Source organism: Vespa velutina, chromosome 6 (assembly GCF_912470025.1).
Source record: "Vespa velutina chromosome 6, iVesVel2.1, whole genome shotgun sequence".
In the NCBI taxonomy this organism is placed as follows: domain Eukaryota; kingdom Metazoa; phylum Arthropoda; class Insecta; order Hymenoptera; family Vespidae; genus Vespa; species Vespa velutina.
Window position 1 is genome coordinate 9576025 of NC_062193.1, and position 27933 is coordinate 9603957.

Sequence of the window (27933 nt, forward strand, 5' to 3'; positions counted from 1 at the left end):
TCGAAATATCTCTTTTTGCTTCGTGAACCTTTGTTCCGACGATCGAACGCGTCGTCCCGAGCTTTCCGAGAAAGATAAATTCGAGCTTTGCCGTTCGTTGGCCGAGTCTACGGCCGCTAACAATACCGGGAGGAATTTCTATCGTGGACATTTGTTATTCATTGTTTTCACCCTTCCTTCCTCGCGTCGCGCTACCGTCCCCCCCCCCCCCCCCCCCGATACGAGGACGTGTATATATAAAAGAGGAAGGGTCTACCTTGTCTCGGAGCATTATCGCGAAGGATCCTTTAGCTAGTGTTGTGTACCGATTGGAATTTATTTCTCCGTAAGTTTTCTACACGCTTGGAATGGGATAGTAGGGAAAAGGATATAGCGAAGTTAAAAAAGGGAAGCGAGACGGGACGAATAGATTCGATCTCTCGATCGAAAGTCATCCAAGATTTTTCCTCGTCGTCTTCCGACTCTATATATACGGCGATACCTTGAATGCTTAACAGGAAAGATAGAATTTGTTGTAGAGAGAAATCGGAGATGCCTTCGATATTTCATTACAGGACCATCTCGGGTCCCTCGTATTTATGTAACGATCGATGAAGATTGGAAAAGGCGTTACGTTACGTCTCTGAAATCCAATTCGACGAAACTCTCTTAACAGTCGCGTAATGGGAGAACACACCCCGGCAAAGGTAAGGAGGACGGTTATCTCCTTGGGATTTCTATCCTACTCGAACTACATTGCCCCTATCGCTTTGTTTTCACGATGTGCCCGTCGACTCGACTCGTCGTATCTAACGATTGGCCGTTGAAAAAGAAAGAGACGCAAAAGGCGGCGGCCGCAGGATAAAACGACAAAGAAAAAGGAAAGGGAAAAGAAAGAAAGAAAAAAAAAAGGAAAGAAAAGAGAAAGGAAGGAACAAAAATTTTCTCACCCTCTTTCATCGTACGATTTTTGGTTTCTCTCAGTTTATAGCACGGTCCTTGGAACGATTTCGCAATGGCATTCGTCGCGTTAGTAGAAAGAGCAGAGGGGAAGAGAAAAGTCGTAGAAGCGAAAGGTGAGTGTTCCCAGGATGGACGACGATCCTCCGCGATAGCGCTGATAGACGACTGGGATCGTAGGTGGTAGGAGGAGGATAGAGAGGAGGGGTTGGTTGGTACATTCCGAGTGGCTGCATTTGGCAGCGGTCGACAGGTTCCGCCGAACGATTCGGTTTATTTTCGGGTCAAGTTTTCGCTCGACCGCTTCGCAATCAGACAGAACATAGTCTATCGGACAATACATTTACTGCGACGTAGGACCATGACTCTCCCTACGTAGGGTTTCATGGTTCTCCTCTGTCTACTCGACACCGCTCGTTTCTCTCTCTCCTTCCCACGTACATATATGTATATTTCCCTAGTCTTTTCTCTCTAACTCTATTTCTAGCTTGCACACTCGTATTTTCAACGGGATTTTCGGGAAATTCGATTTCGCCGCCGGCAGCAGTACGATGTTACTACTGCGTCCTGTTCACGATTCCTGTCGGCGCCATTTGTAACGAGCGCAGTTCGACTCTCGACGAGCATACCATTTCTATCGATAAACTGCACTCGGCTCTTTCTATCCCTAGTTGAATCGAGAGTCAAGTTACTGTCCTCTACCGACTATCGCTCCTCTAAAATTCCGTTCTTACATTTGCTCGCGAAAGAATTCAAGCTGGGAAATGGTGCGTTCACACAGACATTCAACGATCTACGGTATTACGGCGTTGTTAATAGGGAAACTATTTCACGTTCGAGAGAGAGAGAGAGAATACGAGAAAGGATAGCGTGCGAATTCCTGCAGAGAATGGTCTCGAGGAAAAGCATACTCGGATCGAAGGTTCTTGCACCGCACGACGGCGTTCGCTCGACGGCTTTTTCTTGCCGCAAAGTTTTCGAGCTTCTCGGAACGCAAAGAAAAAGAGTATAGGAGGAGGAAGAAGAGAGGACGATCGGGGCAACTAACGGAAAAGACGTCAAGGGGAAGCGGTTGAACGCACAGAGGCGAGGAAGAGAGAGAGAGAGAGAGAGAGAGAGAGAGAGGGAAGAGAATTTATCGATCTTAGTCCTATTAACTTGACGAGCAAGTTAACATTAATCTTGGAAATATCAAATCGTTTCTATACGATTTTTCATTCTCTATCGTCGTCTTTTGTTAAGACTTTCAAATACATTCACTCGATTCGCTTTCAACTAACACGTGTCACTCTTTTCTACGCGATGAAATTTATCTCGCTAGTGGATCAGCGCGTCGTTAAGGAGGATACAAAGTTTTGCACGGCCTCAGGAACCTCTTCCGAAGGTTGCAATTTAAACTAGTTACGGAACGTTTATCGTCTCGCGGCAACGAATTTCAGTTCTCTGGTCGTCTAGTAAATGAACGAGAGCTTCGCCAAGGAAGTTTCCTTGGATCTGTGTGTGTGTGTGTGTGTGTATTTATACCTCAGCGTATTCCACAATTTCTTCCTTAAAACATGTCTGCTTGCCTATCCATCTGTCTGCCTACCTGCCCGTCTGCTTGACGATTTCGCTTCAAGGTGCAAAGTGCCTCTGCTCGCAATTTTGCTATTACCTGAAGATCCAATTTCGTTCGTCTTTCTCTTTCTCTCGTTTTCTGAAAATCTCTCCTCCCTTTCTCCGTCTTCTCTCTGAAATCTAACCTCCTCGCTGTTTTAGACTCCTTCTTACTCTTATGCGTTTCCCCAAGAATACTTTTCTCTTTGGATATATACGCGAAGAATAAATGAGTTGGCTATGGAGCGAGCTTAAACGTTCGAGAGACGTTTTAGGGATAACGAGGATAGTAAACGGAGAATACCTTGTAATAAAACAGAAAATTATTCGTTATACCTCGAATAAGTATCGTAGAAAGGGTCTTTCTACTTTTCATCGGAATCGTCATCCTAATAACTCGAGCGAGAAGGATAAAGGACAGCTATGTTTTACAATGTCATTAAACGCAACTTAGAAATGTTATAGATAAGATTAGATGGAAAGGATAACTTCGTTTTTACGGGGATGCCCGGTTAATTAACGTTCCTAATCGACCTCAAGTTCAATCGAATTTAATCGAATTCGACTGGTTCGAGAGACGAAGGAACTTTTCTACGACAGGATCATTCTCTCTATTGACACTAATCCCTCCTTTACTAAATGCTCATCGTTAATCGCTGCGGAATAGTAGGTCCTAGGATAAATGCGGTGATTTTGTCTATAAAGTAGCATCTCGCTGGATGTGTGGGGTGCATGCGCCCGAGAAACGATGCGCTCTTTGTAATTTATGTGGAACAAATGCGCGCGCGCGCGCGCGCGAGCGGGTTTTAGGGGGATCGTGGAAAAGCGGATAAGGAGGATCCGGGGGCTAGAGATATTCTCTCTGGCCTTAATATGATCGGCAGCGTCCTTAATCCCAAAACCCTGAGCCCATCCCTGAATTGTGACGCTGCGAGCTTGGCTGAGAACGAGGACGAAATGGAGGAATCGCGGGAAACGCTCATAAAGGCGGATGCGAACGCGTGCCTTACATACTAAATTCTCATTCTGCGGCAAAGGTCCGCAGTGCACGTACGGGACAGCTCGCATCGTACTCCCTTCACGTAAGCGAACCCTCTGCTCTTTCGAACTCTGTCCTTTGTGTGTGCTTCGACGTGCCTCCAAACGACTTCGATCGATTCGCTTTCTCGACCTTCTTGTCGGCGATCTCTCGCTTCTTTCTTCTTTTTCTTTTCTTACCTCTCTCTCTCTTGTATGTCGATAATACGATGATAAACTTAACCGTAAGGTAAGAAAAATTTGATATTAGTAGGATCTATATATATATATATATATATATATATATATATATACACATATATACACATATATACACACGTGGTATATATTAGATAATACCGTATATCGTTGTGATCGAAGTAATATTCGAGAACGGTCGAAGTAATACTCGCATCGATCCGGATATGAATTTTGTACGTATCGCTTATCGTATCAATTATTAACTGCGTAGCCATCATTGTTAATTGACGTAGTATCTGACAATCCAAATTCTAAGCGATTTAACGGAATTTCAAAGTAACTTCGTCGACGATAAACGTTGCGGATATAACGACGAATCCATAGGCCCCTTATCCGTAACGGATGCGTTAAAAATTTCTTTGGATAGAGATAGCAATCCACTTACTTCCCCGTCCTGTCGTCCAAAAGTTGATAAGGCAATTACCGGTTATTGCCCTTATATGTAAGGTCTTTAACAAATGGCTCTCTTAATGAAATTCTCCGTTGCCAGATCCAGTTTTGCCTGGGCATATATTTTAATAAAAGATACCGCCTCCGCCATTTTCTCTCCGTTCTCGCGAATGTTTCCATCGAGATATCGTATGCCCCGTTAATAGAAAATAACTACTATCTACGGTTTAACGAGCGCCTTGGACGAATCTTGTTCAACGAACCTACGTAGACACGTATCTATGGAGTTTCGAGCAAGTTTGAGCGAGTTTTTCCGTCACGTATCTCGACCTTTATATCACTTAACGCATCCTCCATTCTATCCTCGGCGTGTCCGTAAATTTTCGTCCTATGCTTTCGTTGAAATAACATTGAAGACGGACGCGCATCCGTGTGTGCTCGACGCAAACAGAGAACTCACGGGAGTTGGTAAGTATATTGGGCACGTGGGCGCAGTTAGGAAAGACGTGAGCACGAAACTGGAAGGAAAACTTTCTTCATTTTTCGCGCCGGTCGGTCGGTCGGTCGGTCGGTCGGTCGGCCGGTCGGACGGACGGACGGTCGAACGGTCGATGAAAAGTTGTGCTGAAATATCGGCAGAATCAATCGCTAGGGCAGAGTGGCTCCGATCGAAGGAGTATTTTCCGTGCTTCTATCGGAAGCTAGCAGCCTCCGATCTCGGAACTCAAAAGATTGAGAAAAAGTAATGACCAAGCTTTTTGAGCTTTGCAACGTAAATTCCTTTAGTAAATTTTATTCCTTTACGTCGACATAAGTACATTCTCCTGCACCTAATTAGTCGTCATTTTTGTTCGTTACCTTTAAAGGTTATCGACAAGTAAGTAAGAGAAGATTCGGTCGGTCCGCATTAATCGCTGATACTCGAATTACACGGCAAGCGTCCAAGTTATCGATCTCTCGGTATCGAAACGGATGATGTTACCGCATTCTCCTCGTATGATCCTCGAAAAGGGATCTTCATGTTCGCACGATAACGATAGGGACTCGATACGAGCGTAGAACGTTTCACTAATTATCCCGCGTATCTGCGCGTTTCATCAATTTATCGACATGAAACGCTCAATCGATGATTGAGAATGGATATTGGATGATGAAAAAAGTACCGAGGAAATGATAATTGCTTCGTCTATTGAATTTTTTCTTTCGCTTACGCCTATAGTTACATATTACTATTTCAATTAATCGTACGATACGGAAGATGGATTAATCGGATTAAAGGCGCATCGTCTTTGGCAGAACGGCCATAAAACGGGGGAAAAAATTCGAATAACCGATTGCACGAGAAGTAACGCGAAAGGAAGGAATTTAATCAGTCGCTGCGTCGCATACTATTCAAAGGGCCGATGGGGGTACGTTCGATTCGAATTTGCTTAAGCTTCTGGAGATAGAGTTGGTGTAAAGAAACCGGATCGTTCTGTCCGATCTCGAGCGAGCCGAAAGATACATATGTGACCTGTGGATCGTCGCGTTGACGGCGTCGAACGAATCAAAGCACGCCCATAATCGTTCTATTCGGCCTTTTTTTCTTTCTTTTCTCTTATTACTTTAACAGCTGCTTCGGTTGTGGAGGAAAGTAAAATGGAAAATTAATGCATTTCCAATTTCGCCGGGTCGGTTTGCCGGTCAACGAAGCAACAGGGAGCGTCCAAGTGTTCGCTCGCTCTGAAACGTTTTTCATAGAAATGGCCTTTTTCGATTCTCTTTGAAGTTTTTCACAAGAGTATGCCTATATATAAATAGTACTTGGACCCTTCCTATTACAGGCACATTTTCGCGTAAACGCATTTACTCCAAGGCCCGTCGATAAAGAGAAAAAGAAAATGAAATATCGCGTCTACGTGTACGAAGCATCAAATTAGTCTTTCACCAAAAACGATATCGATGCAGAAAGATGTCTCTCGCTTTTGCCATGCCATAAATCGTTCTGCAAACAATCCCTTTTACTCATTCCCAATTCTATTACGGTAACGTTTCGTAAACGGCCCACGGCTACGCGTTCGAAATAATTTACAATGTTTTCCAACGCATTTTCTTCTCGTTTAAACTCTCGCGCCGTTTGCAAATTCTCTCGATATTTTCACATCTCGCGTTTCGTCACGGTGGCCTTGAACGGGGTTGATATCAAGTTTTTGACAGTTGGTGCGATCTAATAATCATGAGCGATCGGTATTTGCGAGATATTAAGCCGATAGAGAGAGAGAGAGAGAGAGAGAGAGAGAGAGAGCACACTTAGGACGCTTCGGTACGCAATGCGAGCGTAACGACGGGTGGCGTGTTTTACCGCGTTGCTTGTGGGAGTGACGACACGTGTTAACCATGTGCGCGCCGAGCCACGGATATATACCTCGAACGGAAAAGGGAAAATATAGGGGAAAATATTGGCAAGATTTCGGCGAGATATCTCCGCGCGCGAATTCTCATGGAAGCCGGCTGCATACATATCGTTACTTAGTAAGAGCGCCGCCTGTCTTCAACTGCTCCTCGTTTACCGTAATCCCATACTCCTCCTACGTTCGAAAAGACGTCGGCCCTTATGAATTACCGTCCATTCGCCGATCGCGTCGTTTTTGCTTAGCCATTCGGAAATGAAAATCCACCCGGCAAGTGTACGAATAGAAAGTCAAACGTGGAAAACGTCCCCTCCGTATTTTCCTTCGTTTCTACGCGCACAGGTCAACATATATATCAATTTATGGATTTATGGATAGTACCGGGATAGTATCGATCCTGCGATACGAGTTCTCGGTTGAAAAATCCTATCGTTGCTATCGATCGATCTCGTAACGAGACAAACTTCTAATTGCTTTTGCGTTCTTGATGGATAAAGCGTAGCTGTATTCGAGAATTTGCCATTCAGATTTCATCTACGTGATAGTAGCACGTAGATGCGCATGAGTCCGGCCGCATCGCGGAACAATGGTTATTAAAAATTGTACGGTATCGCGATCTCCAGCTGCTCTATCTTCGTCGAGGCGAATAATCGAAAAAAATGCTCTGACCGGGTAACAGTAATAAATCATTCGCTTCGCTAACCACCGAACAACGGATGGGGAACTTTATAATAAAATTTCTCAAAAGCTTACAAATTGCTAACTATACGCGAGGGTAGGTATACCTATTTTTTCTTTTTTTTTTTTTTTTTTTTTTTTTTTTTTTTTTTTTTTTTCTTTTTTATGTAATATCTAGTAAGTCGAAGCTTCGTAAATGCGCATTATGAAAATTAGAATAACGTTATGTCGCGCGGTTATAAGTGATAATAACAATAACAATAACCCTAGCTTCCAACGCGTGCGCATTCGTTCCACGTATCCAACTTTAATCGTGCTCATTTCCTAATAAACGTCACGTACGTTTCGTTATTATCACTCGTGTTCGTTATTATCGTTACGTTATCGTTCCGTCTCGTTTACGCTACCTTCAATAGATTTTCAGCGCGACGAGAGCTACGTAATAGCGAAAACTTTAGGCGTATCCTTTACTTATTGTTACAACTGAGACGATTTCGAAATACGTCTTTCGTGGATTAAACGCAACCGGCTTTCCGCTTATTTCCCGAAATTCATATGAAAACTTGTAATTATTTTCAACGTCATACGTGCGCTGGCGCACGACGCTGGAGGAGGCTCTTCATTAAAGGGATACCTAGGAAAGGATAATTAAAAGTTTCACGAGGAACATCAGACCAGCAGCAGCAGCAACGGATGTTGCGCGGAGTCAAGGACCCGGTAGTCCCTGTTATTTGCTTCTGAAACTTTAGCCCGGCCCAAGTTAACGTCGTCTACCTTTCAACGCGTTTTCCTTAACTGGCTCGACACGTTCCTCCAGCGAATCGCTTTAGTCGCCTAAGAACGCATCGCGGAAACAATAAACTCCATACGAGCTCGTACTCCATCCGAGCTCGTATCATCGACATTTATTTTTTTCTACGTTACTAAGCGTAATCACTAATGGTAAAGGTAAATGCGCTTGCTTTCGATTGCTCTATCACTAATCGAAGACTAATACTAACCCTTTTTCTTTTCAGATATGTCCTACAAACCACGCCATCCCGTTGTCGAGGGTAAGTCATCGACAAATGCTCGCACGTTCTTGCAGCTTTTTGCTTAATCCTTAACAAACGAATGTGCCGAAAGGTCCTACAAGTGATAGATTACTTTTCCCTTATTTTTATTTAAAAATATTACGTATCTTCGCAAAGTCGAAAAAAAGAGAATTTATCTCGAGGGCTCGAACGGGTGTAACGTCGTTGCATGTCCAATTCCACAAAAGGGGGAAGTCGACGGTTATGAGAAATGCATCTACGCCAATTTCAACCGACATAGGACTCAATTAACCAAGCACACTCTCTTGCTTCAATGGGGGAAAAAAAAGAAAAAAAAAAGAAAAAAAAAAAAGAAAAAAAAAAAGAAAAAAAAAAAAAAAGAAACATTCTCTCTTCGAAGAAGGAAATTTGAAGAGGGAAGCTCGATTCGTATAAAATGTGCAAGAGGATGTAAGGGCGAAGCTACTTTAAAAAAGGGCCTATTGTCATTTTGAAAAGCGATCCTCGTTACCTCTCGTTCGCTTTCATCGGACGATGAATAAGCGCACTGGTTGTATTCTTTCTCTTCTTTGAAATCTTGGAATATACCCGACGCGAAGGAGGGAACGTTGGCCGCGTGATATTCATCGTTCATCCTAGACGTTTTCTGCCCTTAATAGCTCCTTTTCTAATCGCAAAAATCTTAAAAATCGCTTGGTATTAAGCTACGCGAAAAACGCACCGTCCAAATTTACCGTCTCTCGGCAGATGACTCGCCTTAAAAAAGGAAAAACCGAGGACCGCGCGCAATACGAACCCTTTCGTCTTTGGTTCCTGCGATTGCAAAGTGCGACCAAGTACTATCGCATATCTCTTATGTTTTCGTTACTTCGAATTGGCGAAATAATTAAAAACAATATTTTGGCTAAAGTTAAATAACGATAGCGTAAGTAAAAATCGTTCCGAGTTCTTCAAGTAGACACGGAGAAAAAGGAAAACCGAAGAAAGTTTAACGACCAATGACTTTGCTAACAAGGCACACGAGCAATTATCGAGGCTTCCTTAATACGCGCGCAAAATGTGTCAGCGAAGCGAAGAGAAGAGCGATTTTCAATACCGAATGAAAAAGATTGCATCAGCTCGAAATTCCCTTTACCCGACCGATTGACTTTCGAGGTATGCGCGCGCGCGTCTAGAGCGCAGCGAGAGAGAGAGAGAGAGAGAGAGAGAGGGAGAGAGAAAACAAAAACAAAGAAGAAAGGAAAGAAAAGAAAAAGGCGCGAATGAGCGTGCGACGGAAGAAAAAGAATTACTATTACGGCGCGTTCCACGGAAGACAACGCTCATACCGCACGGTTATGCGCCTCGTAAAGCTCGTCTTTCATTCTCTAAACTTTGTTACTTTCAGCAATGAAAACTGGAAAATTTCACTACACTTTTATTTCCGCTCTGTCACGTAGCCGGAGACGCGGAATTCCTTCTCTCGTTTCGCACGCGTACCCCCCATATACGTACATATTACATGTACATATACCTACGTATTGTAGATATAGGGTATGTATGTACGCGCTTCTACGTGCAAATGCATGGACCCACCATTCGAGTCTACTGAAAAAACGTTTCGCGTGTTACACGTCTAAACGTAATTCACGATATTTTTCGAGGAGAAAACGGAAACGTAATATTCTCCAAGCAGTTACGTAGGTGTATTATATAGTATTAATTTTCACATTTTCTTTTCACTTTTAATTAACAAAATGGCGTCGATCTTGTTCGCCCTTTCTTTTTTTCCTTTTAACCGAATATTCGAAGGAGCAAAATAAATCGTACCAACGACATATGAGAATTTTTCTCTTTTTATCTTACTTCTTTTGTCGAGAACTCATTTTACGGTCTATTATCGGAAGCAAACGAGTTATATGCGGATAAAGGTAGATAGAAAAACCGCAATGTAGAAACGAGAAAGAGATCGAGAGCCGCGCTAAAAGGTATATGGAAGAGAGGATGAGCGAAGGTGGATGGAAAGAAGTAACGAGAACGAGAGAGAGAGAGAGAGAGAGGAGTAATGGACGTGTAAAAGGTTGGGGGGAAAAAAATATACATACATTTGTACGAGCTGCCCCGCATCTTGCTGTCTTCCAGCGAGCGTAATTACGAACGTTTGTCGGTGAGCCTGTTAATTAACAGCGTGCGAAAAACGAGGTTAGACAAATAACGCGTAGAGAAAAAATGACGAGCGAAGTTTTCGAATCGTGCGTTCGTCCATTTCGTTTATTCCCAAAATACACGACACGCATCAGTATGTGTCGTATCCCCAGTGATACGCGCTTACGATTTCTCTGACACGTCCAAGAACTCTTAGCGTCCTTTTCTTTTCTTTTCTTTTTCTTTTTTCTTCTTTCTTCTCTTTTTTCTTTTTCCTTTTTTTTTTCTTTTCGCTTTTTCCTTTTTCCCTTTTACCTTTTCGTTTCTTTTCGTTCAAAGTCTCCGAAAAACACATCTCGAGATCGGCTAAGGATTCTCAAGCGAGCCTTGGGAATACTAGCGGCACGATTATCAATTATTAGCAAAGTTAGAGTACATACGTAGAGAGGAGCGAACGTTGGATAGGGTTACCATTGTTCGAATAGTTTACCAATACTAACGTTTCGACGATGCACCGCGCACGGATATTCAAAGTTCGAACATTCGGATATTGAATACGGTTAGGCGGAAATTGCGAATACTCCGGATGACGTGGATACTTTGACTGTGGTTACTTCGAGCGGTATTAGATGTTCCGATGACAGTATTACGCACAAGCGACGGACTTTGAGTTCGACTATGCACTGGAATGTCGGATCATTTGGCACAATGTACATTTAGATGCAGTCCCCAGCTTGCATTCCTTCGCAATTTCTCTGTAACCCCTCCGAGATCAGCGACGTTCGACGATCTTATCGAGTCAATGCGTTATGGGCCGCTGCGAGAGATCGCCGTGCGACCAACGGGGCTGATTATTTCCATTTTAATGGGAATCGTTCGATTTAACGCCCTTAAAAGATCCTCGACAATATGTTACCAAGGGAATAATAGGCGTCGTCGCAAGAGCACAGATGGCTCGATTATACATTTATACGCGCGTGAAAAATCCTGCCTTCCAGTTATATCCTACGTCACGATGCCGTAACATATTCCTTTAAGTATTTACGCAAATCTAGACATCCCTGGATGGATGCATATCGATGTGTAATATCCACAAATGGATACGTTCGGTATATCCGACACTTGAGCACATCCGCTGGATATGGAGTCGTCGAGTAAATCGTTCGCTTCTCGCGAAGGCTTCATTCGAGGCAAGAAGGAGAAAAAAGAAATGAAATAAAAGGAAGGAAAGGGAAGATGACTCTGTTGAAACTCTAACGAAAACTTATGAAGCGAAGTTGAGAGACGCTGAAGTTTAAAAAACCGTCCGGTTTCTCCGTAACGGATCGATGCCGACTCGAAAGCGAAATTCGCATACGTATGCGCGCTCCTCTCACCTGATAATTCGGATAGGCTCGAGCTCCCCTGGAACGCAGAGCTCGCGAACGCGAGCGTTGGCTTTTCGTTTCGCAATGCCAGTAACAACACTGACGACCAATTATCTACCGCGAATGTAGGAACGATTTCGATTTCGATTTCGATTTCGATGCGATGTTCGTAGGTGCGTTTCTAATCGATCGAATCGTGGAACGCACGAGATGTGTCACGCTTAGAATGTGATCTTGTTAAAACTTGCGAACACGGACTGTTCGCGTGTCGAAAGATTCAACAAATATTCAGAGGTTTCTAGGAGATTTTAGGGGTATCGGTAAATATTTTTCTTCGTTCGAGGCTTAAGCGAAAACGAAGGAAAAAGGACGACGTTGATGCGTCAACGAGTCGTGCTCTCCGGAGACCTGAGATGTGAGCCTCTCCTAGACGTAGTTTCTCCTAGACAGTGTTCCAGACGGCGAGAGAGAATGGTATGTCCCGGAATAGCGTCGGTGAAAAAAGGCCTGGTAAAAATTTCTACCGAAAATATTCTACGACTACACAGGGTGCAGTTACTATAAATCCCTGCGTCCTCGTGGTCTGCTCTTTGCCGCCGCTAGGAATGGGCCAGGAAGAAAGATAGGAAGAAAGAAAAGTAAAGGGCTTGAGAGAGAGAGAGAGAGAGAGAGAGAGACGTAGAAAGGGTGGAGGAATGCATACGAGGAAGAAAAAAGGAGGTATTCGTCGATAAATTACACGCAGAATAGAAAGAGGTGGGAAAGTTCTCGTACACGAAGAGGGGTGAAAAGGGCGATACCGACGGGGATCCGGCTTTTCTTTGTTTTTTCTTTTTATTCTCTTCCACTCTTTTCCCTCTTTCTTCCTCCTTTTTCTTCTTTCTTCTTTCGAATCGCCCGCAGCAAGGCTCGGACGGACATTGGCCAGAATTATCGGGCTATCCACTAATATCGGTCTCGAGCTTGTCGCGAGCACCATGCGCGCTTTACCAGCAACGACAGAGCAGGTGTGTTGGAAAGCTTTGAACTTTGGGTAATAGGTTACACGCTTTGGACCATTGGGATTGGAAAGTTGTTGTATATCCTCCGCTAAATCCACTATCCTCGTAATCATCCAACGACGATGACAATACGCCGTCCGCTCTACTATCGCTCGAACGATCTTCCGGTAATCACTGGATTTAATTTCGCTATTACTCCCGTCTCGTTTCTCTCGATATATACCCAATATTCATCGTCAACTAATAGGATCGTCGAAATAAAGAGTCTTACGCGCGAGAATATTCGATATTACTAGATCCTAATTGTATTATTAATTATAATTGATCAATAGGGATGAATTAAGCAATTCGAAGCAACAAAACAAAAAAAGAAAAAAGAAGAGAAAAGAAAAAAAATGGCGTCAAACGGCAAGAGTATCTCTCCAGTAGTCGCTATTATTGACGCGCAATGTACTTACGCGCACGTTCTAAGATAAGGTTTCGCTAAGAAATTGCTTTCCCCCCGAGATAAAGCTAAGCTCTTGAGCTACCTTTCCTCCGCAGAAATCCTTTCTTTCCTCCTCTTCCTTCTCTCCCGGTCTCTCCTCGTCCTTCGTCCGACGCAACGAACATACTTCTATTCGTTCTTCAACTATTTCTCGGTTATCGTCTCTTCGAGCAACTGCACCACATAAGAGAATACCATGAAAATGAAAAATATGTAAACTGTTATATGCGATAAAACATAGCGCAATAAGCGCCTGTATGGGATCGTACGATGATTTTCCTTCCAACATCGAAGAAAAATAAAACGATTTGAAATATTTCCCTTTCTTACGTTAATCCGTTTTATTTTCAATCGTAATTTTTGTTATAGATCCACGAATTTGACTAGAATAGAAATAGAAATAAATTTCTCTCAACTGTTTCGCTTTTCGATGCAAGTATCGAATAAAATCTTTATTTTGCAAACATTAGTTTTACCGACAATATTGTCTATTGACACGAAAAATGATTTTAGATAACTCAGAGTATTTTATGTCCGCTCGAAAATCCATTTTCATGGAATCAAGGGTACTCGTTTATTATTCGAAAAGCGTTGTTTAGTGGAACATCAGTGATATCGATTGCTACGAGTCGAGGATGTAAAGCATCATTCTGTTGCCCGACAATCGTTTGTGCTCGACGTGAAAATAGCGGCGATTCATGTCGACCACATAATGAGCGACGTAATAACGTGTCATAACATTTTATTGTATTTACGTAACGATCGGTAGTACTCGGCTTGCACTGCGAACTATAATAAAAGTGGATACCAAACTGAAATTTACTTTCGGCGATAATCCCTCTTATCTTCGCTCTCTCTCTCTCTCTGCTCCTCCCACCACATCTCTCCCCACCTTTCTCTCTCTCTCTCTCTCTCTTCTCTGTCTATTACAGGTCCGTTAATCAAAAGCGATTTTATCGATAAAATGAAAAATTGTGACGTATCGCTTCATTCATTTATCGGCTTAAATTCCATGCTAACGATAAATATTACATTCTGCCTATTGCCAATACTTCGATATTTTTTATCTTAATTTGACGTTAAACAGTTGCTGTCGTGTTACGATTGACGTATGCATTTTGTATCAGTTTCTATTTTATTCGTTTCCTTTATGCTACACTATAGAAAATGTCGATTTCTACGCTTCCAACGAGTTAGAATTCTGTTGTTCGGTAAATACATTTGTATCTCGCGTAAAAGAGGTAAAAAATGAGGATGCACTTTACTAAGTTTTACATTGACATTGTAAATTAACGTAAAACTGTTGAGAGAGAGAGAGAGAGAGAGAGAAAAGGAAGCTTCATTTTTTATCATTTATCGACGTTTCCGCTTCCTTTCGAAAGAAAGGGTGGATTTTTAACGTCAGCTACGATTTTACGTTGTACATAGATATCTATCTACATTTGCGTGCATATGTGTATATATATATATATATACATCTTCAAACTGCAGTTAAAATATGTTCTGTTTGCTCGATCGATGCGCGTTGTTCGCAGCACAGCGTGTAGAAAATCTGCGACCAAACGAAACTGAAAGAACTGAAATTAAATGGCTTTTTTTTACCGCTTCTAATATTTTATGCGCAATAACTTGTAATCACGATGATTTTGAATAAACTAAAATACATTTTATTATTCATACGTATTATATTTCATATTTTAATAATCTCACATCGAGATCGTACTTTCGGCTATCAGCCGCATTAAAATTTTGAACGATGATCAATTGTATTTTCCGTCGAGATTTTGTCATAACTTTAAATGAATAATTTAGCCGCATTAATGCTGTATCGAGCGAATTTGAAACTGCCACGATCTCTCTCTCTCTCTCTCTCTCTCTCTCTCTCCCTCGCGTCTATTGGCGTACGTGAATGTTCGAGCGGGAGACCCTTTAACTTCTGTAGCCGCGTACTGTGACTGAGACATGGTCCCTTAGGGACTACCGACCGAGATTTACGAAGGCAGTTTCCCTGTATCGTTCAGATAGTAGTACTCGTACCTACATAACTCATACATAAGGGAAAACGCGAAGGAGTATTGGTCGATGTGCTCGCAAGGTTACTCTACAAAGGTACTTCACTGACAAGAAGATGCCTTCTACAAACGCGTCACTAAAAAGCATTCGGAGGCATTTGATTCTCCTTTCGACTTCGCGTCACGTCGACATTCAGCTACTATAGAGATGAACGAGAAAATGTCGACAATTTACCAACACACCACTGCCAAGAAATAGTTTCGTTGTGTACTCATTGGAGTAACCGAACGAGCCAAGTCTCGTCGTAGAAATTCTTCTGACATTCCTTATCGATATCATAAAAGCTCGAATGATATGACGAGGATATCCTCTACAAAGGACGTAAAATAAGCAAGAACAAAGCTTGAACCTTTTCCCTTTTGAACAACGGCGAGATAGTTAATTACACAAGTTTATAAAACATTGATTCAAACATGAGCCAACATTATACTTTTCTCATTAACATCCTCCGGATACGTTTTAGAATATTTTAAATAAAATACAAATTTTCAAATTTTTTCCACCGTGTATTATGGTTGAAAATTTGAAAAGGTTAAAATAAATATACGTATGTCGTTTTATAACGAACCTATGAGAAAAGTATTATAAAATTTTTGCGATAGTACTGCAAAAATATAATAAAAGTATTGTACGTACGCTTTCGTAATTCGTACGAGTTAATCGTACATTTATTCAGATTTTCAAATATTCTTAACTATCGTTATTACCTCTTTCTAGAGGAGCAGATAATGTTTCAGACTATATTTAGGAAAGAGAACAGGTTGTAACAAGTTGTCCTCGTCGCTCAATAAAATCATATACGAAAGAAATGCGCGTTTTATAATACTACGATATTTTTAATGCGATACTAATTTGGCCAATATATTTCGTCGATATGTCATATAATATTTCGGCAATATCTGTTATCACAATAAGGGTACAAAACTCGTATTAATTTTTTCTACAAAGACGCAATTTCGAAGAACGAGATTTGGATTTTATTCCATGGGAGTTTCTACGATAATGGGAGATGATAACCAATTGAATTTTTGATGAAAACCGTAGAGCACGTATTACAGATTATACCCCCATGTCCCAAAGTCTCTCTCTCTCTCTCTCTCTCTCTCTCTCTCTCTCTCTCTCTTTCTCTATAACACTCTTCGATATCCAACTCTAGCTGTACGCTTGATAGCGACTCAATATCAGCTTTTCACTCGTCCTGATACGACCTCTCATATACCTTCCTATCTGACTGCACGTTCGAGCAACAATGGTACATTACGACCGTTTAATCGACGATAAATCACTGTACGATAACTGTGACCGTAGCAGTTGGGTTTCAAGAAATTCGTATGTTTTATTCGGACTATCTGGTTCGGTTTGGAAAATCCATTATTTATATCGGATAAATGAATGCGTGTACACCGATGATGGTTCATCTTATTATTACGAAAAATTGTCTATAAGAAAAGTTGAAATATCAAAGTGAAATAACGATATAGAGTTAGAGAGTCACGCATGATATATCGATTAAAAGCAAAGATAGATAATTTGGGATTAGCATCGGGAATGGTATCCGATGAGCGAATGCGATTTCAACTAAACGTACATAGGCGCTTTCCTAATACTTGGCTGGCTAATAATACCACTCTATAAGGGCTCAGTGTGAATCGTTTACGATAAGCTTTTACGCGCAGCCTGAATATACGATAAGGTCGTTCGTGCGCAAACTTTGCGTACGGATTTCACGGATCGTCGATCTTTTAAGGATTATCGTACAAGGGAGTACAAGGAATAATTTCAAACGCTATCGAAGGGGAATAATATCTTCGTTTCATAGAGATTTACAAGGTAAATGAATTGAAAAAACGAACAAGTATGTGCGTTGCGTAAGGTCGTTTGCCGAAAAAAATCTATAGACGGCGAAAGCGGTACAGGTGCCAGACACGCTATGCTTATTGGTAGGTAGATACCTATTCTATTCAGCAACGACTCACTTATCTTCGCATGTACATACGTACATAGAAATACATATGTCTCTCTATATGGGTATATGTATGGATATGTGCTGCGTACCAAATGGCCAACACCAGCCAACCTACTAGCAGCAATAGCAGCGGTGGCGGCGGCGGCGACGACGACGGCAACAACAACAACAACAACAGCAACAACAACAACAACAACAACAACAACAACAAGAGCAGTAGCAGCAGCAGCAGCAGCAGCAGTAGCAGCAGCACCAGCAGCAGCAGCAGCAACAGCAGCAGCAGCAGCAGCAGCAGCAGTAGGGATGTCGGTGGCACCACCACCACCACCAACCGGAGGGAAACTCCATAAAGACTGATTTACGCGCTGGATTTATGAAGACCGTTCGGTTTTCTGGGCAGTATTTCACCGATGCCAGGCTTTTTTCGCATGTGGAACTTTCGGTTTCTTCCTTTTTTTCAGCCCCTACCTTCGCTCGGCCTCTTTTTTCTTTCAACCATGTTACCCCTATCCTCTAACTCTTCGCTTCCATTTCGCTGTCCTCCAAAAACGTCCGACGGTCGATGCACTCGATCCGATCAGTAACAATGCACCAAGTACGGACACGCGCGTCTACACACGAGTATATAGGCAGATATATAACCTCTACCATATCGCCGTTACGTTTTATCGCTTCGTTAGCGTTACGAACTTTCATTGCACCCTGATGAAACTCCATCTTCGAAAAAGTGCTGCTAAAGCTACTACAGCAGCGATATTTGTGATGGCGATGGTATAGCCGAGAAAGAGAGAAGCTCGCTGGAAAAGGTTCGTAATTCCCGTAATTTTTTGGAAGCGATGCATCATCCTACTGCAAATCGAATGATCCCTCATTAGCCGGGGCTCGCTTGATCGCTCGTTTTTTATTCTCCAACGGACGATGATAGAGTAAAATAAAATGAAGTATAAAATGCATATGCCGCGAGGCGGTGAAAGGAACGTTGGGTCAGCCGTAAGTGAAACGTATCGAGCTCTAAGTAGCGGTGGAATGTCTCACCGTTAAGTTAGAAGTAACCGCACCGCCTCCAACTAACTCCTCTCCCCTGCCGTAGGTCTTAGTTACTTCGTGCCATAACTTACTTAGACCGAAGCGTTCTTCCCTCGGTCCTGCGCGCGCTCCCCTTTCAACGAGAAAAGACATTGAAAATAAAATGGAAGTCTGTGAGAACGTACGTTCCGTTAATAATAATTACTCTATTCGTGTCTTAATTTGAGAAAGTGTAAAACTTGGCCGCGCGGCTCCTCGTCCATGCGCCTCAAAAGTATTTAATCTACCCGGCCATATCCTTATAATTGAGAACTTCCAACTTGAATAGCACTTTTTCAGCTTGCAAAAGTCAGAAGTAAACGATGGAGATTCTTAGAGCGGATTACGCGAGTGATGAAAGGAGAAGGCGAAAGGGATGCGAATTTCGTATCTTAGTCCTTAGATATTTTCAAAGAAGAAAATGTACTTACGCGGCTAATTACAACGCGGTAAACGGAACGAGCGACGAATAGGTGTAAGGGTAAAAATTAAATTCTCGCCAGATATAAATTTGCTTCTTTACTCCGGTTTTCCCTTTTTCCATCTTTAATTATCGAAGAAATATCAGATATTATAGGTTAATTATAGAAGGAGAAAAGTAAAAAAAGACGTTATTAACCTAGTCCTTTTAGGAAGGGCTAGTTGCCTCGAGGCTTAGAAGACGACTACTATCCTCTTTGACAACGGACAAAGGGTAGCGTTAGCAGGAGCAAAACTATGCGTCGGTGAGATAAATCGAAAAGGGTTCGAGAGCGGGGTTTCTATGTTTTACGAGGATAGCACTCTGGAATATTTTAGGCGGTCTCCTCCCGTGCGTTTTCGCGACCTGTGTCTCTGACGGAGAAGAAAGAGAGAAGTGGTGGTGGTGGTGGTGGGGGGGGGGGAGGAGATGGCTTTCACAAAGCCCTAGGATTTAACTCTCCAACCCGTGGAAGGTTGTCCAAACGGGGGGCGGCGAGGTCGTTGTTTCTCGTACGCGAGGTGTTACGAGAACCATTATAGCGGATGGTTCGAATCGAAAAGAGGTAATGAAAAGAAGAGGACGAAAGAAAAGAATTGAACGCTTTAATAGAAATACGACTGTTAAAGGCGAGGAGAAGAAAGGAGTCTCCTCGCGTGTCTGCTGCTGGGTTGTACGGACAAAAACAGGGTGTGCCGGGAGACAGAGTATTCGTCTCGGGACAAAGGAATACCTTTGGGAAAAGCTTAGACAAAAGATTCCTCTTTTCGATAGTTCCCTACTATCTGTCGGAAATGTAAAGTGCGAATTAACGAACGTTATGTGATTTAAACATCGTAGATTAAACCAGCATTTCGATTCTAATTATTACGACAGTTTATTCCACAGAATTATCATTAGTAGAACGAATGATTCATGAAAAAAGAAGTGCACTTGCGAGCGAGTAAAAGGGCTATCAAGTGGTAGTAGTAGAGAGACACATATCGATCGTTCGTCGTGTTTCCCTGTCGAGAAGCGTCGACGAGATCGATTAGTAAAGATAAACGTTCAGATAAACGGATAAAAAAAGTATTCGCAAAGAATTCACATTGCTGATGCAACAAGGTTAGGAATTCCACAGGTACGTCGCGATCCTACGGAATACAATGGAGAAGTTTAATCCGGTCTTGGTAATATTTGGCTCGCGCTTTTCAGTCAAGCTTACGGCGAATAATTTGGAAGTAGCGAGACGGCCGGAAGTCGGGCAGGCGTATGTGCTCGAGCAGCCGGCACGCGCCAAGGCGGTTTCTATATTAGACTTTCTAATGCGGAGTGCCGGGTCTTACGTTACGTTAATGCACATTAACCCGACACGGTACAACCATGGAAGTCGATTGCGTTCAAAGCTTGGAGCTCGCGCGACGTTTGCTACCCTTATATACCTAGAGAAGATATAGTCCTTGTTGCGGCAAGGTTATTCTCCTCGAAACACGATCGTTTCTCTCTCGCTTCTACCGAATTTGCGCCCTAATAAAAATCGATTGATATTGAGGAACGCGCCGTCGCACTTCGTCCCTCATATATCCGGCTAACTAGTCTCTTTTATTTCGGTCCGATCGTAATTTTTCGAAAAACCATTACTCTTCAATCGCGAAACTAATTTCGCGCTATTATTCGATTTCAGGAAGGGTGCAGGAATACTTTCGAGAGGTAGAATTTTATGCGAATATGCGCGAAATCGGCCGGACAAATACGACTCGCGAGACGATAAATTTGCGAATATCGATCGTCGCGATAGCTCGACGACCCTATTCTCTCGTTTATCGCCAAACTACCTCCCTCTCCCCTAATGACCGACATTTCGATTCTTCTTAACGAGCGCAGACGTAGTTACGCTTTTCTCGATGACTCGAGCCATTTCTCGGCGGCTTTGTCCGACCAACGTCGATACGCGCGTCCGCAGAATGACCGGTTCGGCGATCGCGGTCTCCTCCTCCTCCTCCTCCTCCTCCTCCTCCTCCTCCGACTCGTTCTTTGCGAAATTGTCCGACGAGAAAAGGGATAACGTTAATTCGGTACTTTACGTAATGTCGCTTAATTGGTTGATCGTTCGAGGTTCTCGTTTCGACCTCTACACGAGCACGATTCCTTCTCTTCTCTCTGCTGAAAATTGAACTAAAATTGTTCGGAAGAGCGTGTTAAAGAAAGCTTCTAGGATTTAAATGATAAATTTTCTTCCAGTTAAATCCGTCGGCTCCGTTAATTCTTCCCGTCAAATACTTCGTATTTCGATATTTTTATTCCCTAGAGAAACATTACCTTTCTCTTTTTTATCTTTTTCTTTCTTCCTTTCTGTTCTTCTTTTCTTTCTTTTTGTGTTTGTTTTCTTTTTTTTTTTTTTGTTTTTTTTTTTTTTATTTTTTTGTTTGTCATTCGTAGAATTAGCAATGGCAACGCGCGAGTGTCCTATCGAGCCTTCTTCCTTTGGGATTAACCGAGCGGATAACAAGGACGACCGTTTTCAAATGTATGAGTATTGGAATCAATTCGCCGTGTGTAGTACGTTATACCTATGAACGTTCGAAATAAACTGAACGGTACAACGATGGGACGTCAAAAGTCGACATTTTTACAATCCCGTTATCCACTTTTATATTTAGTTCGTTCGAATATAAAAACTAATTAATTATCTTGAGAATTTTTTCTTACGTTTCTTTATATCGAGTTATATCGTTCCTTGAAAATCATCTGGTTATCGTCGAGAGAAAGAAATACAGAGAGATAATAAATTATGTTGTTTTTGGAAACAATTGAAATTCAGACTTAACAATTACTTACGAGAATACTTCATAAAAGAGCATCGTTTCATATACATATTTGACGATGCACAGACTCTTTCTCTTTCGCTCTCTCTCTCTCTCTCTCTCTCTCTCTCTCTCTCTCTTTTTCATGTCTCTCCGTTTCGGTATCACAACCCAGATACTACTAGACATGTAACATGCGCTCGCTCATGGTTTTCGCGCTAAACATCAGAGGCAATAAGCGTTAATGTATTCGCATTAGAATTTTCTACGACACTTGAACGAGTTACATACTATAAACGTATAGACTATGTCTATATGAACACGGGTAAATACTGAAAGTCAGATCATCCATAAGCACTAGACTTTACTAAAATCAATTAATCATTAGAGTAAGAGGCCAATAATCGAGCGGGAATTCTCTCTCGTCTTCGTCAGAGATCATCTTAACGTTTTCCCTTGTCTCCTTCTATCTTTCTCAACATAGACAAATGTAGACAGGCGACTAGAACTATACGTACGTCTAAATGAGAGAGACTCCAAGATGACGAAGGATTAATTAACACGAGCAACGATATAGGTCGCGTTTTCACGTAATTGCTGCAGAAGTTGCCATCGCCACGAACATCGTCGTTGCTTCTTAGCGGCTTGACTCTAGGCTTATTTTAAATGTGACGTGAAATCTACTTAATCGCCTTGCGAGAAGCAATTAGAAGGATTTCTCTCTCTCTCTCTCTCTCTCTCCCTCCCTCCCTCTCCCTCTCTCTATTTCTTGATCTCTCATTCGCTTCTCTTCTCCTCTCTTCTCTTCTCTTCTCTCTCCCTCACCGTTTCCCTATACCTTGCTCTCTAGTCTTTTCTGCTTATCTTTGGTGAACTATCGGACCGTATCATTTTTGATCCGCCTTCCAAGAGCTTAACGTTAAACCCTTAAGTCTTGACGTCGAGTCCCGCCTTGGCCGATTTCCTGAGGTGAGCCGTGTCTAGTTTGGAGGGGAGCCAAGGATGACCCGTAATTTCGTGGCATTATCGTCGTTAAAAGAACGGTTGGTAAGAAAGCTCGCTCCTCATGGAAAATCTTTCCTATTTGATATCGCCGCGATAAAGACATCTCGATTAGAGTGGGCGGATAGAGCTTCTAAATAAAGCCGTTCACCTTTCTTCCGGCAATCTTCAGGATTTTGTGATCGGGAGTGGCAGGGTCGAGGGTGATTTCGAGCATGAAAGAAATGGTATCTGTTCCGTAACAAGCTGGCGGTCTCGCTCGTGCCGGTAAATGTACCTACTCGAAAATGCTGGAGTAGGTACAAGTAATGCCCGAAGTTAGAAATTAGTAGTGTTTCCGGCCGTTTAAAAGATAAAAGCAAACTTTTCCCATTAATGCTCGTAGGGCTGAACGTGGTACGTGCGAAGGAGTAGGGTGAAGGACGAGGTAACACCACGACGGCACTATTCGACTCAATTGCGATCCTTCACCGTTTCAACCAACCCCACGAACCTCCTACCCTACCTCTTCCTTCTCGTTTCTTTTCTTTTCATTCTCGACGCCGCGATGCGGTTGCATGTAATTATTTAAAAAGTTTTAGACTCGTGCTCTCTCAGAGTTCCATTCACTCGTGTCTCGGGATAAATCGAGTTATGAGCCGACCCCGCTTCGGTACCTTGGAAATTCGCTTAATTCGAAAAGTAATCGCGTCAATTTCATTTCAAACTGTTTTCACATAATCATGGACCGACGGACGTATTCTCGTAGGTAATCGCGATAGAATGGACGAAGGTTGGAAAGTGTAGTAAAGAAGGAAAGAGAAATGGAAAATTTCTCGACGCTCGACGGTGCGAATTTTCTTTCATTTATACGATGCGCGCCTGTACGTCGGCTTAATCTATATATTATGCAGCTTTTCCCGTAAGGAGAAAGAAAACCTTGGTTGGAAATTCCGAACGCGCGCTTCTACGGCGAAACATGACAAATGTTGTACGGCCAAAGTAGAACAAAAGATCGACCACGGATATCCATTATAAACCGACGGTGGGTGCAATTTATTCGCCGTCGTCTCAACCGCGCTACGATTTGCAACCAGAGTTTCTTCGAAAACGTTATAAACGGCGATCTCACGCACGCACACACAAAAGCTTCTTCCGGCTATTTTTGACAATTTCCATCCATTCAGAGTCGTGCGAGTCGGAACGGGAACGGAACGAAACGGAACGGAGCAGAGCGGAGCGGAGCGGAGCGGAGCGGAGCGGAGCGGAGCGAGTGTTCAACGACGACGCGCACCACTGTCATCGGGTACCAACGACGACGACGATCTCGCCTGCATCGTGATTCCCGAACCATTTGAAAGGGAAATCGCGTTTCCCAGGAAAAATCTGCCAGGTTCTAGGAAAATGCCGATTATATTCGGGCGGCATAAACGTAACGCTATCGTTCTCTTTCTAGCGCCTAGGGAAATCATGCCGGCGATCGTTCGAAAAATCACTCACGTTTAATCCAACCGATGTAGATTACATTTCGAAATTTTACGTTCCGATGAAAAAAGAAAAAAGGGAAAGAGGAAAAAACGAAAAAGTAAAAAAGAAAAAAAGAAATCTCGCCCCTGTTCTCTCGCGCGTCGGTGTTGGTCGTTGCATATCGATTGTCCGAGCACGTACCAACCCCTACGTAATTTTACGAGAAGTCGGATCGTTTTCGCGACTAAAACAAGAGTTTCTTCGATTTTCTACTCATTCATGACAGTCGAACGAGCGAGAGTAGTATATGCTTTTCGGACAACGAGCGATACGCGGTCGATTAGGGTAGGAGTTCGAAATTTGGCTCCGTAATTTCGAATTTTTATGCCGAACCTTATCAAGTTTGATGCAAGAATAAGTAGTATTTTAGCTGAGCCGTATACATGAATATAAAATTTAATACAAAAAATTCTTACGGCGCGTAGATCGTAAAAATTTTCTTTTACGATAAGAGCTCGGCCCTGTCCGCGTATCTCGAAAGAGGCACGTACGCAGAGTTCAAACACGAGAAGGAGATATATATAAGTTGGCGAACCGCAAAGCCGAAGGACCTAATATATCCGGCAGACAGAAATAAAATTATTCGTCTGGAAGGATATTATCGATATTCCAACGAAAGCAAGACGAGCATTAAGAAGGAAATGGACTAGGCGAAATGAAAGTCGTCTCTCTTCGTAGAAAGTAAATGGCATAATATTCAAATGAACCAAGATGACTCTTGTTTTTCTTTTTTCAAAATTAATTTCGTTCGATATCATATTGACGAGGATGCGTCGCAACGATTATTCCCCTCGTCGTTACGCGATCTCGCTTTGATAACATTCGACCAAATGAGAAATTTTCTTCTCCGTAAGAGTTTAAAACAACGTCAACAATTAGATGATTGCGTATTAGAATCCATTGTAAATTTCTCTTTAAAACGAAATAAAATAGAAGGTCCGTGTTTCATTATAATCGATAATAATTAATAATCGAGAAGTCTTTAAGGACTAAAACTTGACAAAGCGATTAGAGAGGGAGGGGTAGAGAGAGAGAGAGAGAGAGAGAGAGAGAGAGAGAGGGAGGGAGAGAGAGGGAGAGAGAGAGAGAGAGAAAGGAGGGAAAAATATACTAGCGAGCGCTCGTTGAATAAAAAGGACCGTTTCTCGAACACTAGACAGAGCTCTTATCGGTACTTGCTTGGCAAGAAAGACAATTTTAGACTAGAAAGCACATTATCGCTATTGCATAAAACGACGATGGCGGATGGCGGAATGTAGAACGCGCTTGACGAGCAGAAGGTAGGAAGAGAAAAAGGAGCTTCGACGAACGCGTTTTTATAATACGAGTATATTCGAGCGCGATATAATAGAGTGACTTTGGAAGCGACAGAGTGTAGTTGTTTGCTCTAGGGCCCCCTGTTACTCTTGGTCTCGTTCAACGTTACGCGGGCGGCTCGCGGGGTCGATTGTTTGAGCTTGTTAAATATAATAAAAATCGAGATTTCCATTTTGCGTCTGCGTGTTCTCGATAATCGTTCAATTTGCTCTCGGCATCATTTTCGACGATGATACCGAGATTTAAGAAGTTGTGGGGAAAGATGAATGGTTGCGCGGTAGGTCAACCGGAAGAATAATAAACGAAATTGCAGGAAATTATAAAGGACGGCGCAACCAGAGTGACACTCACTTTTCACAGTGACTTTATTAAAATGCTCTGCTTCGAGACGGCGGCGCTACACGGCAACGGCAATGGTAGGATATTAAATTGGCAGGATATTAAAATGTACCTCGAAAAAGAGGACAGAGTTCTCCGATTTTTCTGACACAATCGTTCCCATGACATGGAACAGCGTATTGTGAACTCTACGAGTGGCTAAATATAATATATATTGAATTGCGCGAGGTAAGAAATATTAAAGGATCTAATTTATTGATCTGCTTGTGTAACCTATCGAAGCCGAGGCAAGCGAAGGCAAATCGAATTGTTCAAATGCCGTACAATTTATCATAATATCTGAGAAATCAAAGTCGCGAGATAGTAGGTTATTCGTTGAAAATAGCGTAGCGTGTAATCCGTTTCGTCGAGGAATAAATTCGAATCGTTGCGTCCTGTCTTGTCGCGTTATTTCTATGTCTTTACTTTTCTACGTTTCTCTTGAAAAAGAAGAAAATGTAAAAAAAGAGGAGAAAGAATGTGTCGTACACGGGGACACGTTTAAAATTTATAATACTCGATCTTTTCCTTTAAAGGCGTTTAAAGGAAAATAAAGAAATAAAGAAATGAAGAAATAAAGAAATAAAGAAATGAAGGGCCGATGAAAAGGGGGAGAAGCGACGACGAGGTTGTCGGTGAAATGGCCGGAGGAACGTTCTCAAGTAGTAACGCTCAGGCTGCGGTCAAACGCGCGACGCGGGAATGGTGCCGCGGTAGGAAGAGCAGAGAGCATTGTTCAACGAGAAACAAAGGATTGGCCCGTACTCGGACGATTATTCGCCATTTACTGAACCAACTTGCGAAAAAGGAACGGCAAGGAATACTCGTGGTAAAAGAAAAAAAATGTATGAGGGTGTATAAAGTACGTGCGGGGATAAGCAGTCTCTTTCTCTTTCTCCTCGCAGTCGCCGAGATAAAAGGCGTTAAACGGAAAATGTGAACCTAAAGCCACCTTCGCTGCTGCTGCTGCCGCCGCCATTGGGAGAACGAAAGAATCCGATTCGGAACGGTGATAAAAATGCGAGAAGAAGAGGATGGATGCTAGTGAGGCTGAATCGGTGGCCTCGAGGATGAAAGTGGGAAGAATAAGAGTCGTCGTACGCGCTTACGTTTACGTTTTTTCGGTTAACCTTTTGTGGCATTTTAATTAATCTTCCACTACGTGGTACGTTTGGAGGGTTGAGTATAAAAGGATAATGGGAGGCAAGATAGAGAACTTGTTCATTTTTCTACTAGATATTATATTAAATATCATTTCTAGCGTTACGGTAAAGTAATAGAAGCCAGACGTGGTTTCTAGTACGTTGGAGAGTATTAAAAGAATCTTTCTCTCTTTCTCGAGCAGTCGTGTCTCATATTTCCATGAGCATCATATGAAAAAACAATTTACCACGGTGCACTCGGCGTATTACTCGGCGAAACTAGAAACGCAATACGGAACGTGTTCGTAACTTGTACGAGATTTGCTCCTTATAAAGACGCGCTCTCTCTCTCTCTCTCTCTCTCTCTCGTATATCGCTGGACCGTTCGGATCGTGAAAATAAAGAACGTAATATCGGAATTAGCGCTTCCACAAGCGCTAACGAAATATCTTTGCGCAATGAGGAGAAGGAGAAACAAAGTTCCTATTGGCTTATCATTCTAGAAGAATATCAGCCCGTCCTCTATCTTTAATGAAAATCGTTAAAAATCATTATCGTTTCCTATCGTATTCGATCTTTCCGAATGAAACACAAAATAGCTTCCTTCTTCGACGGTGGGAAAACGTCTTAATGCCTTTAATCGAGCGAAAGAACCAATCGACATAGTGTCTTCGGCTCATTGAATCTTTCGTATACATCGACGACTCGAGCTTGGACACGTTTTCCTTTAACCGGTGCACAACTTGCACATTTCTAATAACGGTTACTACAGCCAATTCTCATTTGCTTCTGACCTTATCGCTTTCCAATATTACGTCAATAATTTCCAGTTTGCCTCTTTATAATGGCCGTTGTCGAGGAGGCACGAATAAAAACCGATTCTCTCGTTGATATTCGTTTCTTCCTCTTCCGTTGTTGCCAAAGTATCACGAGGAATATTTTTTAACTATCCTACGG

At 42.4% G+C, this 27933-nt stretch overlaps 1 protein-coding gene across 15 annotated transcripts in view; it reads left to right on the forward strand.

Annotated features, from left to right (window-relative positions):
• The window catches only part of LOC124950087 (agrin-like), a 240663-nt gene that overhangs the window by 88439 nt on the left and 124291 nt on the right, over positions 1-27933 (forward strand). For 14 of the 15 annotated variants that reach the window (XM_047496277.1, XM_047496279.1, XM_047496268.1 and 11 more), the window contains one exon: positions 8288-8323. The exons of the other annotated variant lie outside the window; for it this stretch is intronic. In XM_047496277.1, coding sequence (XP_047352233.1) covers positions 8288-8323 — 36 coding nt within the window. The remainder of the gene's footprint in view (positions 1-8287; positions 8324-27933) is intronic. 15 annotated transcript variants of the gene reach the window in all.